The following is a 14,551-nucleotide window of genomic DNA, read 5'->3' as shown; positions in this document are numbered from 1 at the left end:
GAAACTAAGGCTTAGGGGCAGGAACATGTCAGTGACCACAGGGAACATAAGTGACCTTCAACCATTATGTTCTCAGAGCATGGACTTCCTTCTGCAGGGCCATTATCCCCCATGGCTTGTGATATACTCACCCGTCGTGATAGACCCTCATCTCCCAACACCAGCAGTCCTGCATAGGTAGCATTGAGACTTTCTATGATTGATAGCCCTTTCCTGATCACAACAGACAGTGGTGCATTGACTCCACGCGAGCTGATTACGGGCCAGCATCTGGTTCTGTGCTTCTGTGGGGTAGTCAGGTATAAACCTGTGGGCTGGTTCCATCTCCAGTGGATAATGGCTGACACTCTGGGACCTTCTTGTTTCCTGGCTGCTGGCAGAGCAGAAGAGTGCCTCGTTCCTCCCGGTGTGTCCCATGGCAATGAGTGACAACGTGTAGAATAGGTAGGACTTCTGTGAGCCTTCTTCCAGGCCAGGGACAGAAAGCCAGAGATTAGCACACCCAGGGGAGCAGGAGGCTGTATGCACATGAAACATGTCAGCAGGGGTACCGCTGCTCAATGACAGAATACAGAGAGGCCAGTGGGTACCCTCAGCTCAGTGTGAACACAGGCCAGTGGGCACCCTCAGCTCAGTGTGAACATGGAGAGGCCAGTGGGTACCCTCAGCTCATTGTGAACATGGAGAGGCCAGTGGGCACCCTCAGCTCAGTGTGAACACAGGCCAGTGGGCACCCTCAGCTCAGTGTGAACACAGGCCAGTGGGTACCCTCAGCTCAGTGTGAACATGGAGAGGCCAGTGGGCACCCTCAGCTCAGTGTGAACACAGGCCAGTGGGCACCCTCAGCTCAGTGTGAACACAGGCCAGTGGGCACCCTCAGCTCAGTGTGAACACAGGCCAGTGGGCACCCTCAGCTCAGTGTGAACACAGAGAGGTCAGTGGGCACCCTCAGCTCAGTGTGAACACAGAGAGGTCAGTGGGCATGTTCTGCTCATTGTGAACACAAAGAGGCCCATGAGCACCTTCTTGTCAATGTGAGAACACAGACTAGCAGGATGATCTGCTCAGGATGAGGACAGATAATTCAGTGGACCCTGGCCTAAAGTCTCCATGAGTGTGAGGAAGCAGGGCTTATTAACTATCTCTTGGAGTTCAACATGCCTCAAGACATCCTCACAGGAGAAAAAGATGCTGTGACCTCCTCCTTTTTCCCAGCCCTCTTATAGCCCCTTTACAGCAGCCGCTTGGTTCCTCTCCCTCATCAATGATAGCAGACTTTTCCAGGTTGGGCTACTTTCCACTGCTGATCTGAGAGTGGAAATAGAACTCGATACGTGAGTGTGGATGACAGTGAGGCATTGTGTGCTGGCCACTATCTCCACAAATACGTAGACAAGCACAGAGCAGTGAGATAAAAGATGTGGCTGACTTGCCACTATCACATTGCTGGTACCAGCTCTCACAATAAAGTGCTCCAGTTATGGGCTGCACGTGTGCACATACCTGCATGTGCACGTGAAAACCATAGGTCAAAGTTGGGTGTCCGCCTCAATGACACTCCACTTTTTTTTTTTTTTGATACAGTCTCTTCCTTGAACACGTAGCTTACTAACTGATTAGACTGGCTGGTTCCAGGGTCTCCCTGTCTCCACCTCCTCACTGGGCATTTCTGTGCCTTACTATTTGTTGGGTATTGGGAATCCAAGCTCTGGTCCTCATGGTGCACGGCAGGCAGTTTGTCGACTGACTGGGTCGCCTCTCCAGCCCCTTGTTTCTCTGTTACAGAGGTGTCACACATTTATGGACATTTAAATTATCTCGTTGATTTCCTGGTATATGTAGTCAGCAGTAATAACTGACTAACATTTTGTGAACCATGGGATTGCGTGGTGGTTCTCAGCCATGGCTTGGTCTTCATAGTGGTGGTCTGCCGAGCAGTCCTTGTTCTCTGGCACACAGTAGAATCTCAGGGCACTAGAACAGTAACACTCAGGGACCACGGGTCCAGACATGCACACAGCCCTCTGCATGGGAATGCACTGTGTACACCAGGGTCACCTGCTGTGTCCCACTCACCTCCTCCAGGGACAGCCCACAGAGCCAGTTCAGCCACACCATGGCGCAGTCGTGAACCACGAAACCTCCAGCCATTGACCTTAAAGCCACCTGTGCTTCGTGGCTGCTACAGCTCAGGATTCTATGGCCTGCATCATAAATCCCAAGTTCTCCTCTATTATGTAGACACACCAGAGGCGCATGGTCTCTTCCAGATTTTGATCCTTTTCTTTATTTCCAAATAAATCTTTCTTCATTGACTGATAGGAGAGTATCATCAGTGTGTTTGGAAAGATTCTACCAGAACTTCCAAATAGAAAATATTTATTTATTTACTCATTGTAATACTGGGAGTTGAACCCAACACCTTGTACATGCTAGTCAAGTGTTCTGCTACTGAACCGTGTTCCCGGCTCCACCCACAGTTCTTAAAAAAAATTTATAAAAATAGAAACATATTAAAGCTCTTCCCCATACACAACAAATGGTTGGTCACCCCATACTGAACTGTGTGCCGGCTGCTGCACCTGTCTCTTCCCTTTATCCTCTGAGATCATTTTGAAAAAAAAATCCTGATGCCAAATGATTGTCACCTATGAATATTTCAATAGTGGAAACATTGGGTTTCCATCTATATGACTTTGTTGCTAAGTAACAGAAATTTAGGGGATTTTTTTTTAAAACAGGGTCTCTCTATATAAGCCTGGTTGTCGTGAAACTTACTATGTAGGCCAAGCTGATCTTGAACTCAAAGAGATCCACCTGCTTCTGCCTCCTAAGTGCTGGATTATGTGTGTGTGTGTCTGTATAGAGAAATGTATATGTGTGGGTACAGGTACCTGTGGAGGCCAAAAGGTGGCATCAGATCCCTGGAGTTGGAGTCAGAGGCAGTTGTGAGCTGCTGGTTGTGGGTGCTGGGACTCTCTTGATTAACTAATGCGTAAGTGATGAATCTTGGCTCGGAAATAAAGTTGACTTCATAGGATGGGGCCTAAAAATCATTTCGTTTGCCTTTAATCCCAGGCAGGACTCGGGAGGCAGAGGCAGGTGGAGCTCCACAAGGTAGAAGCCAGCTGGTCTACAGAGTGAGTTCCAGACAGCCAAGGCTACACAGAGAAACATTGTCAGAAAAACAAAATAATAATAACAAAAATATAAATTCCATTTGGTGGGGGAATTGTATAAAAAAAGCAATATATTTTAAAAAATCCTATGTTCATCTCAGAAATGTGACAGAAGAAGGACACACAGAGACACCGCCAGTACAGAGGGCTTTGTCTTTACCGCTTCCTGAGAAAGCAGTGCTCATGGGCAGGAGAGGGCGTTGTTAAGACATGATCTGCAGAGTCTCCTCCAGTGACTCTGAGGGTCTCCTCATACTCCTAAATTCATGCGGAAAGGCAAGTGACCATGGATAGTGACACACAGAAAGGGCGTGGTGAGGGCAGCACTATTCTCAGCGCAGACAGAGTGGTCAGTTTGGAGAATACGGAGTGTGGGAACCACCCTCTTTCCTCACCCTGCAAACACAGCCCTTGCATGTGGCTGCAGACAGGTGCGGCCCCCGGCAGCGTGGACACCCTACCCTGCCATCAGGGAAGCAGTCTCCAGGCAGCTCAGACTCTGCCTTCTGCCACATCTCCCTGTTGTACTGGACAACAGAGGAGAGATGAGAAGGCTCAGGAAGTGGCTACTCTGGCAAGGGTTGTGCCAAGTCTCCACTGGGCACTGAGTGTTGAAATGCTCTATACACACACAGTAACCACTGCCAAGTGCTTTGCTTTCTGCCTTGACCTGATTGGCCGGGGCATTTGGACGTGATTACTTCAGAGGGCACCTACCCTCTGTCTCAGCAGCTTGACAGTGTATAGCATTGACAGAATGTCAATAATCTAAATTATGCTGAGTTTGCATCTAAAACTGAACATTTTCTACTCTGCACCCTCCCTGCTCTTAAGTGGTGGAACACGGCGTAAGTGGCCTACTTTTGCTTTTGTTACACAGTACACATTTTGGAACTTCATACCCAAGAACCTCTTTGAACAGTTCAGAAGAATAGCCAACTTTTATTTTCTCATCATCTTCCTGGTGCAGGTAAGGAAGGTCCTGGCTCACTGTCTCAGTAAATGTCATTTGTTTCTCAAGTAAGTGACCTACAGTCACTTAAAATTAGCAAGGATGTGACACCCCTCATCTGCCATTCATTCTTGGGTTCTCTGATTCCAGCCCCAGAGGAGACAGCGCAAGGTCTCCAGCCACACCTGGCATCTCCATTTGCTCATTCTTAGTACTCAGAAAATGCAAAGCAGATGTACATCCAGAGAGACAGAGAGGCAGGGCCCAGCAAGGGTGTGGGCAGGGAGCAGCTGGTGGATTACACTCTGTGAACAGCCATGTTACATTTCTCTAAACTATTCTAAGTATGGCTATAAACGACTGTAAAGTCTCCCCAGCATGGGCTCCGTCAGAACTAACTCAAGTGTGGCACCTGCGGAGTGGACTAAATGAACCAGTGTATCCAGAGTCACACGTGTGCCCTCGCCACGGGCTGAGACGGCTTCCTTAACCACACCCCTTAGTCAAGAGTCTCCCTCAGCATGATAGTCACTAGGACAGGGCAGGGCAAGGAGGGCGCCAGCAAAGAGCTTTAGGTAGGTGGAAGCTGGCGTGGGAGAAGGCGTGTTTTCAAGGTGACTCCCTGGCTCTTGTCCTCACAGTTGATCATCGACACACCCACAAGTCCAGTGACAAGCGGGCTCCCTCTCTTCTTTGTCATCACTGTTACGGCCATCAAGCAGGTAAGACTTGCCTGTGCTTTCTTGTGCTCGAGGTCCTGTGCAGCATAGTGTGTTTCGTCTTTTCAGTTAGGTTGGGGTTGGGTTTCTGAGGGCTGACTGCAGATGTGCCGTGCCATTTTTTAAAATCAAAAGTCTGTGCCATCAGTTTGACTTAGCGCAAGGACGTCAGCCAGACTCCATCATCCACGTGCGGTACAGCTGCCTGCTATCTCCTTACCGTGAAGTCCTTTTGCCTCCCCCCTTTTCACGCTGTGCTTTGGAGCAGATTACCAAGCACAGCCTAACAGTCATGCTTCGTCTCCTCCGTCACCACGTATGTAAATGTTTCAGGTTCTTACTCAAGGAAGATTTGTCTGATGCCCATTTACTTTTAGCCAGTGGTTTACTCATATCAATATGGATTTATAAGTATTTATTTTAAACTTTGCGCTATAATCCAGTAATGCTTCAATGTTTAAATTGTTCTTGCTTTAGCCATTACTGGTTCATTCAGTTAGATTCTGTATTCCTTTAACACGCCTTTCCATTGGGTAATGTATTTATTTGTTTTGTGTGTGTTGGGAATTCCTTTCTCACTTGCTGAGCTAACATTAGCTATAAGACAGCACAGCAAAGATTGAGACATAATTTCAGTGCCTTAAATAGGGTAAAATGCTATTTACCCTAGCATTTCCTCAAAAGTTTTATAATTATTAATTTAGGTAATGTTGCATGCTAATTTTGAATATGATAAGTATATAAGCTGGACTGTCTATGTGTTTATTCTGCATGTAGGTATTCAATAACAGTTAGTGAAAGACCCTTTTCTGCATTTTAAGTGTTGTATCTATACTGAATTTGTTCAACTGATACGTCTCCATCATGAGACTTTCTTATACACTGGCTTCATTACTGTAGGTTTGTAGTAAAGTTTTGAAGTTGAATGTATAGATGGAACAACTGTTATTTTTGGCCTCAACCCTTTCATTTTTGCATAAATTGTAAAATCAAATTGTCACGTTTTAAAAATGTTTGTTCAATTTTTTTTAATTAAAAAAAATCTCAAAAGCAGGAAGTCAGGTGTCTATGCTGCCAACAAGGGTTTGCCTTCACTCAGAGTGATTTGTTTCAACTAACTCATAGGGAGCGTAAGTCTGTGGAAAGTTGGTTCTGCTTCAGGCTGAAATGAGTTAGAATCAGTTGGTCACTACTTTTCTGCTGTTAATGGGAGAGGAAAGTAGGTCTGTACATTGTGAGCCAACCAGAGCAGTCTGGTGTACTGTCCAGCTTCCCAGGCCCTGCTCGGCCTCACCCCAGAATGTGCGTCTGCCAGCCCCAGAAGGGAGTGCTTTCTCAGTGACTGTATCTGCGAAAGCCTCGGGACACACTTTTCTAACTGGTCTTTTTCAGTTAGCATAATATTCTCAAGGTTTACCCACATGGTGTCATGTCAGAGTTCCAACCTGTGTCATCAGTGAGAATACTCTGGGGTGTGTGTGCTTAGGACCACCCCCCCATTACCTTATCCCACAGTCTGTCTGTGGGCATTTGGTGCTCTTAACATTGCTGAAGCACACTGCTCAGAGCATTTGTGTGGACACTGATTTTCTCTTTGTTCCTGGCTCTTTATATATTTGCTTATTTTGATTTTCCCATTTCCTGCCCCTTTGTGCTTATTTTTAATTAACAAATAATTGTGTATATTATGTCTGTGGATAGACATAGATTGATGGATTTAGATCCTTAATTCTGGGGGTATTCTACAGGTAGAATTACTCTAAGCCTCCGAAGAACTGGCCAGATGTCTCCTGGCAAAACATCTGCCTGTGGTCTGCAGGCTCTGCCACTGGTGCTTGATGCATTTGGCCCATCGTAGCTCTCTTAGTGTGTGCCTGGCAGTGCCTTCCACATGGGTCACCGATAGCCAGCAAATGCATTCGGCCCATTGTAGCTTTCTCCTCTCTCCGTGTATGCCCGTCAGTGTCTTACACACGGGTCCCCGATGCCAACCAACAAGGTTAGGGATCTTTCCATGGACTGACAGTCATTTGTAAATAGCGAGAGGAGTGTCCGTTGCCTGCGTTGTGTGCTCTAGACCTTCTGTCAGAGCCTGTGAATTTGCATTTCACTATTTAGCATTCACCTTTTCATTTGAGTCATCTGGATAATTTGTACAATGTCAGCTTCGAAGTAAATTCTTTCCCTGAAAGAACAGCACAGCTACCCAGCAGTACGTGCTGCAGGTGTCTGACCTCAAGACTCAGCCTGGAGTCTTCTGACAGGTGTGGACATCTCCACATTGCTCAGTCTATTTTTTTTTTAAACAAGTGAGGACCACGTGCCCAGGTGTGGCACCACCCAAGTGAGCTGGACCCTTCTACATCAATTGTTGGTCAAGAAAATGCCCAACAATTGCCTATAGGCCAATCTTAGGGAAGAATTTTTTCAATAACTCTAGCATATATTAAGTTGAAAAGAAGAGAGAGAGAGAGAGAGACAGAGAGAGAGAGACAGAGAAACAAAACCAGGGCAGAGATCTTATCTAAAACAATAATTTAAAAAAAAAGAAGTACAGTTACTTGCTGTTGTTTTATGTCTTATTGGTCACTTGGTAGCCATCTGGAAATGCAGGTTTGAGAACAGTTTGCCTCTGTATCAGACCTATTAGGTCATGCTTGAAAGTCCGCAGAGCAGGTGGGGTGAGCGTGGTTAGCAGACACCATCAGTCCCTGGGGACTGCTGAGCACTGTGGGGACTTTGTCATTGCAGAATCATGTAGGCTGGCTCATCTTTTGACTGAGATGTTTCCTGTGGAGGAACTTTTCCCGAGGATAGGTCCTGGGTTTCTATGGAAGTCTACATACAAAGATTTTATCTGTTTTAACTGCAGAAACATAGTTGGTGTGAGAATGACCAGCCATAAGGACCAGAGATGTGAGGAAACCCCAGGCTAGACCATACTTTGCCATAATTACTTCAAACACATCTTCTCTCCCTGTCTGGCTTTAGGGTTATGAAGACTGGCTTCGCCACAAGGCAGACAATGCCATGAACCAGTGTCCCGTGCACTTCATTCAGCATGGCAAGCTGGTCCGGAAGCAGAGTCGGAAGCTGAGAGTAAGTGGCGCGTCCGCATCTGCCTGGTTCACTAGTGTTTCTCAGAATCACTTTTAAAGTAACTTTTCAAAGTAGGTGTAGCCACACTGCCCTGTCTCATTCCGCTGAATGTTTGAGTGGTTTAAATCGTTGGAGCAGCTTGCTTTCTGCCTGTGCTGGCCACTTGAAAGCCCTTGTGTATATGCAGACAGAGGATGGCTTTTCACCCTTGTCTCTGGGTCACAGTCCAGCTCTGGTTTCAGCCGTCATCTGAGTGTAAATCTGGACTCACTCTCTTCCTGTCTCTCTTCCTCCTGGTACTTCTCCCATGCCTAAGTCTTCCCCCACTCCACCCCCTCCCTCTTAGGCAGCTCTGCTATCTGTCCTGACCATATCCCGGATAGCAGTCTGCCCCAGCCAGGGAGTTCAGCCCACCCTGGTATAGGATGAACTTTTCCCCAGCCTGACACCAGCCAGCTGTTGAGCTTGAGGTCAGAAGGTGTCTCAGGATGTGGTCACAGTACCCAACCACCTACGGTAGAACAGCACTCCACCCGCAAGGATCAAAGACACGTGTGTGTTTGCTAGCCCCATTCCACTTCCTGATCTATTGATATGTGGCTGTGTACACGTTTATTTTAAACATGTTTGATGCATAAATACCCTTTCATGTACTACTGCTTCCAGGAGAGCCTTCCCTTCTGTTGGATTTTTCTCTGCTTTCATTGTGACAGTTTTTCCTGGTGTTCCCTACCGCTGCTCTGGTCTTCAGTGGCCCACGGGACCCAGAAAGCTCGACAGAAAGCCTCGGCATGGGTCTTTCCTAGAATCATGTTGTCATCCCATAAGGCACCATGATGGTGTCTTAGCACCCTCTGGATACAGTAGGAGAGTGAGTTCCAGTCCAGAGTGAGCTGTCACACAAACGTGACCACTCTCTCTGTATTCCGCAGGTTGGGGACATTGTCATGGTGAAGGAAGATGAGACCTTTCCCTGTGACCTGATCTTTCTCTCCAGCAACCGGGCAGATGGGACCTGCCATGTCACCACCGCCAGCTTAGATGGAGAGTCGAGCCATAAAGTAACGTTTCCGGGTTTGGGTGCAACTCGGGGTCTTAGCAGACTGGGCTTTGGCAACAGATGTGACATCCTGGGTGCAGACTAAGCATATCTATGGTTATGGAGTTCTCTGTGGGGGTGGGGTGGGGGACCCCCAAATTCTCAACACATCGCGAGTGCTTGAATGACTTAAATGGTGATGTATGTCACCTGTCCACTTGCCCTCAGTCATACCACACCAGCACTTATCACTAGAAACATAGCAGAAATGCAGGGGTGCCTTCCCCTGAGAGCCGCTGGCACACCTCTTCTTCCTTCCCCTCCCCTCTCCTCCCCTCCTTTATTCTCCCAGGATAAAGGAAGAATGTTTACCTGTCCGTAGTCCCCACAGGTGCTAGCTAGACCATGTGGCCCTGAACAGCAACACAGTGCTCGCTGGTATCTTCTTAGGCCTCCTGCTCAGACCCACTACGCTGGGTTCTGAAGGGTGGCCTGACACCAGTGGCCTAGCAACCTCCTGGGGATGTTGGCGCAAACTTAGTTCAGATTTGAGGGACCTTCTGGTCCAAATAGCTGAACAGCTGCATAGGAACAATGATAGGAGGACAATTGGTAGCAGAACTTGGAAAATGAAACCAATGGCTGCTTTTGGTACCTCCTAGGAACAATAGTACTTGGCCTAAAAGAGGAGGGGCATGTCAGCGATTGATAGCTCTTACCAGGGCAGGCACATCAAGTATCAGGTTTAAAGGAGTCCCAGGCTTGCCCTTGGTCCTGCTGCTTTAAGATGAGGATTCTGGGTAAGCATGAGGAGTCAGAGCTCGTGTTCCTCACCAAGTCAAGCCGTAGCAGAGGCTCATCTGTAGTCCTCACCTAGACTCACAGTAGAGCTTAGGATGCACCTGAAGACCAGTTTCTGGGGTGGGCGCCAGAAGCCAGGTGGAATGAGGTTTGGGGGTAGCTCATGGTTCCTCTCCACCCGCAGACTCACTACGCAGTGCAGGACACCAAGGGCTTCCACACAGAGGAAGATGTGGACGGATTGCACGCCACCATCGAGTGTGAACAGCCACAGCCCGACCTCTACAAGTAAGCGGAGCTCACTGACCCGCAGGAGTGGGTGCGCATCTGAAGATGTTGGAGTAGCTGCACAGAAGGAAGCCTGCACTCTTGTCCTCTAGGCCCTGGGTGGGGCGGCAGTCCTGGTCGGCTGCAGAGCAGGACCAGCTAGCTGTGGTGCAGACTGGGGCCCCCACTGCTCCTGTGAGTAACGAAGTGAGCTTTTCTGTTGCCAGGTTTGTGGGGCGCATCAATGTTTACAACGACCTGAACGACCCTGTGGTGAGGTGAGTTTCTGGGAGTCCAGGCCTTTATCCTCTTTGCTGTTATGTTAGTTAGGTGTTCATTCTTTGGTGAGTTCTTCCACGTCGCCTGTTCAGAAGGCAGGGCCCTGTCTCATCAGCAAATCCCCTCTCCCATGGTGACTCAGGTTCTGTCTGCAGGGTTCTGTCTGCGCCTGTTGATGCAGTGAAGCCCATGGATGGTTGTTTTTTTATTTAAATTTTTTATTTAAAAGGTTTTTTTTTTTTTCCATTTTACATACCAGTCACAGTTCCCCACACAGTAAGCCATCACTGGAGTCTCCGTAGCTGGCCTGTCTCTCGTGGGACTCCGTGAGGAGCTGCTTTAAGGGACAGCCTGTGTGCTTCTTAGCATGTGTTTTTGTGGTTATTTTTTGTTTGTGTTACTTATTTTTGAGACCTTCTCTTGCTACTAGCTAGAAAGGCCTTGAGCACTGGATCCTCCTGCCTCAGCCCCCTGAATAGCTGGATCACAGTCTGGTGCCACCATTCAGGCTCTTGTCCTGGCTTTGTGGGCACCATCTGTCAGCAGGTTAGTAGGGCATTTACTCAGAGGAGGGTGGGAACATAACTTTAGTTTTCAAAGAGGAGTTTTTTACTGCTTTGGAAACTAGACAGTGTGGAGAGATGATTTTGTTTAGGATGAAAGAGCAGATAAGGTTCTCCTGACCATCAGCGAAACTGAGGGGGCTATGGACCCTGAGCTCCACACTGAGCTGAAGCTGTGGCCCAAGCTGGGGACCGTGGTCCTCATGCACTTTGTGTTTTAATACTAGCTTTAGCTCAGCCTTTCGACATCAGGCCTGTTTGTTTGTTATTTGGATTTTTAAGGTATTTATAAATATTGGAAATAATATAAACAGGAAGAAAATGTTCGCTTTTGTTGATCCCCCATTCAAATTCCCAGTCCATTCAATTATATTTCTTCTTCAGTCTGTCCACACTAGAAGCAAAGTATTTTGTCAAGTACATTATATTTAGAGCTGTCCGAGACCATTTAAGGTGAGGCCATTGTTTTAATTAACGTTTATAACATGAACTGTAAGCAAGTTACTAACAGAAGCCGACAGCCCTCAGCAGCCGGGGAGCTGTTGTCAATGACTGTCAGACTAAAGGACCTGCCTGCTGCCTGCCAACCACCTCAGGGAGGCGCCCGAGTAGCTTACAGCCCCTCCCTCCCTGGCGTCCTCAGGCACATCCTGAACCACGTTGGCCAAACACACTGGCCCCTCCAAGGGTGTGATATTCTGTGTGTTCATTTCTGCCCTAAAGAACAGATAAGTAAATAAGTAAATTAAAGGCAAACGGGCTCTTCTCTGACACACTGGAATGCTCTTCTCTCTGTTTCCCTGGGGTCACTAGGATGTGCTGCTCTCTGATAAACGGGATCACTAGGATGCGCTGCTCTCTGATAAACGGGATCACTAGGATGCGCTGCTCTCTGATAAACGGGATCACTAGGATGCGCTGCTCTCTGATAAACGGGATCACTAGGATGCAGCAGTAGGAGGCACACATTTAGTTCAGCTGCTTTGAATTCCCCTTGCTGCTTAGAAGAAAGGCTCACACTACTATCTGTGGGTAATTTAAGTGTCTGAACTTCCACCACAGAGGCCCCAGAGGCCCAGCCTCCGTTCACACTTGAAAATGTGCTTACACTAAGGAGGAGTCTCCTAGTCCTAAGGATGGGAGAGAACCAACTGAAGGAAAAGTGAAACTCAAGGTTTATCCTTTTCAGAACATCTGGTGGTCCCGCAGCCCAGCCGCCCTCACACTAGAGGTGTGTTGGGAGAGGCCCTGCCCTCAGATCTCTTTTGTAGTCGGTCTGGGTACCATTTTCACATCTAGGTGCTGCTGGTGGTGCAGCTAGGGACACTATCTGAAGACTCTGTCTGTGGCTTCTTGTGGAAATGTCACTGAAGAATTCTGGCTCCTGGTTATTTGAGAGTGGGGTGTCCTGCTTCCTTGAGGCCTTTCAAATGCCACTGTGAAGCTCCTGCCTCTGTGAGTGACAAGCCAGGAAAACGGGACTAGAAACAATCCAACAGGCAGTGTCTCCCCCTCAGAGGAGTCCTATGCAGGTAGACTTTGGTAATCTCAGTGTGAGCAAATCCACACTACACTGCTTCCTCTTAGGATGATTGAATTGATTTTCAGTCTTGCATCCCACCACTTCTGGTCTCCTTATCTTCCAGGCCATTAGGATCAGAAAACCTGCTTCTCAGAGGCGCCACACTCAAAAACACGGAGAAGATCTTTGGTAAATATTTTAATTTGCCAACCACTGGTAATCATTTCCAAAATCTAGAACACACTTAGCAAACTAAACTCTACATCATCCTGAGAGACCACTAGATGCCTTAACATACAACAGACTTGGTGCGGGGTGACCTGCTAAGAGATGAGTGTTGTGGTATAATCTGAACCCACGAGCCATGACAGCGAAGATTGTGACTTGCTTGTTAAGGACCTCCTCAGTTCATGACTCAGGAACTTCACGTTCCTGTATCCAGGAAGATATTCACCAAGCATTGTAATGCAGGAGAGTTCTCTAAATCTGCTTGTCACTGTTATACCTCCCATTGACAATGCACTGTTTCCTGTTTTAATTGACTGAAATAACTTTTGAAATATACACTATGCCCTGCTGCCTGATCACCCAGTATATTAGTATTTGGACTGAAGAATATAATGTGAAGATTGGATCTTACACAGGACTTCTGAGTGTGAGGAATCCAGCTTCCTTGAGAAGCTCACTTCCTGGTTAAGTTGGAGATGTGACCTGTTTGTGTGAGCATCCTTTTCTCCAGAGCATGGGCTTCTCACAGACTCTTCTGCTTCCAGGTGTGGCTATCTACACAGGCATGGAGACCAAGATGGCTCTGAACTATCAGTCCAAGTCCCAAAAGAGATCTGCTGTGGAAAAGTAAGGCCACTCCCCTCCTGCCACCTTCTAACCATCACTGGTCCCCGTAGATGCAGCAGTGCCCTTGCAGGACCCACAGCATTCTCAGGGAACCTACAGCATTCTCCAGGGACCCAGAGCATCCTTGGGGGACTCACAGTATCCTGGGGGGCCCACGGTGTCCTAGGGGCCCCCTCCTGCAGGGACTGGAGCTGCTAACCACAGAGCCCATTACTCAGGAGATTTTCTTGCTTTCTTCCCAATGAGATAAATGGCCTCACCCCTTTCTCTGCTAACACATTACCTGTAAGTCTTTCCCTCAAGTTCTAATTTTAGATCAATCACAGATGTCTCATATCCCCAGCCATTGATTCAGGCAAACTTCAAAATGGGGGTCATACTCAGCCCCTTCCATCCCAGGGACTTGATAGGAACCAAGTGTGTCCTGATGTGGTTTACTGAGGTCACTGTGAGCAGAGTGAATATTTTCCATTAGACAGTAAATCCCTGACAACTGCCATAACGAGATTAGGCTTAGGAGAAAGTAGAGTCTGAGGTTTTGTCATCTCTGCCCCTTGCTTGGTGTGGACGGTCTCCATGTCACAGAGTGAAGCAGCGGGAGCTAGTTCATTACCAGGAGTAGGACACTGGCAGGGACGCTAGGGATGCCATCCCTGGGCCTGTCTGTGGCCGCGTTAAGTGTGAGAATGGAGATGGGCTTTTCATCAGCTAGGATGCTCTGCTTGCAGACATCTGGGTGTGATGCATGGGCTTCAGAAGAAGACCGTGAAAATCACCTTGATTGAGTACAGCTGTGTTCCAGCCTCAGGCACTTCTCTGGTACTCACTTCTTGCTCACCCTAGAGTGAGAATCACCAAGCTCTAAGCTGACTCTGGATGTCTTTCCCATGGTTCAGGAACCTCAGGAGAGGTTCATCAGCCATGTGGCAGCATGTATCTTTCCCTCTCCTCCCGTGGCTCTGGTCCTGCATTGGCAGAGGTAGCTGTGAATGAGCTGGAGTTTCATCTTCCTGGGTCAGGCTGGACAGTGCCCTCCAGGGCATTGCTGAGTGTCTGTGCTTTCCCTTCATGGTGAGGAAGGACCAGAGTGACATCTGAAGGCTGGGCTGTTTCCCTGTAGGTCAATGAATACATTCCTGATCGTGTACCTCTGCATCCTGGTGAGCAAGGCCCTGATCAACACGGTGCTGAAGTATGTGTGGCAGAGTGAGCCCTTCCGAGATGAGCCATGGTACAACCAGAAGACCGAGTCCGAGCGCCAGAGGAATCTGGTATG

The 14,551-nt window shown here is 47.9% G+C and overlaps 1 protein-coding gene across 6 annotated transcripts in view; it reads left to right on the top strand.

Moving 5' to 3' along the window:
• The window catches only part of Atp11a (ATPase phospholipid transporting 11A), a 106,015-nt gene that overhangs the window by 54,223 nt on the left and 37,241 nt on the right, over positions 1 to 14,551 (top strand). For all 6 annotated transcript variants that reach the window (XM_041673608.1, XM_041673607.1, XM_041673611.1 and 3 more), the window contains exons 3-11: positions 4,060 to 4,149; positions 4,773 to 4,853; positions 7,842 to 7,949; positions 8,882 to 9,010; positions 9,974 to 10,077; positions 10,284 to 10,334; positions 12,545 to 12,609; positions 13,194 to 13,275; positions 14,396 to 14,546. In XM_041673608.1, coding sequence (XP_041529542.1) covers positions 4,060 to 4,149; positions 4,773 to 4,853; positions 7,842 to 7,949; positions 8,882 to 9,010; positions 9,974 to 10,077; positions 10,284 to 10,334; positions 12,545 to 12,609; positions 13,194 to 13,275; positions 14,396 to 14,546 — 861 coding nt within the window. The remainder of the gene's footprint in view (positions 1 to 4,059; positions 4,150 to 4,772; positions 4,854 to 7,841; positions 7,950 to 8,881; positions 9,011 to 9,973; positions 10,078 to 10,283; positions 10,335 to 12,544; positions 12,610 to 13,193; positions 13,276 to 14,395; positions 14,547 to 14,551) is intronic.

Source organism: Microtus oregoni, unplaced genomic scaffold (genome assembly GCF_018167655.1).
Source record: "Microtus oregoni isolate MIOR12 unplaced genomic scaffold, Mior012 000024F_ref0000369, whole genome shotgun sequence".
Classification (NCBI taxonomy): domain Eukaryota; kingdom Metazoa; phylum Chordata; class Mammalia; order Rodentia; family Cricetidae; genus Microtus; species Microtus oregoni.
The sequence above is the reverse complement of the archived record's forward strand: the minus strand, read 5'-3'. Positions and strand labels throughout refer to the sequence as shown.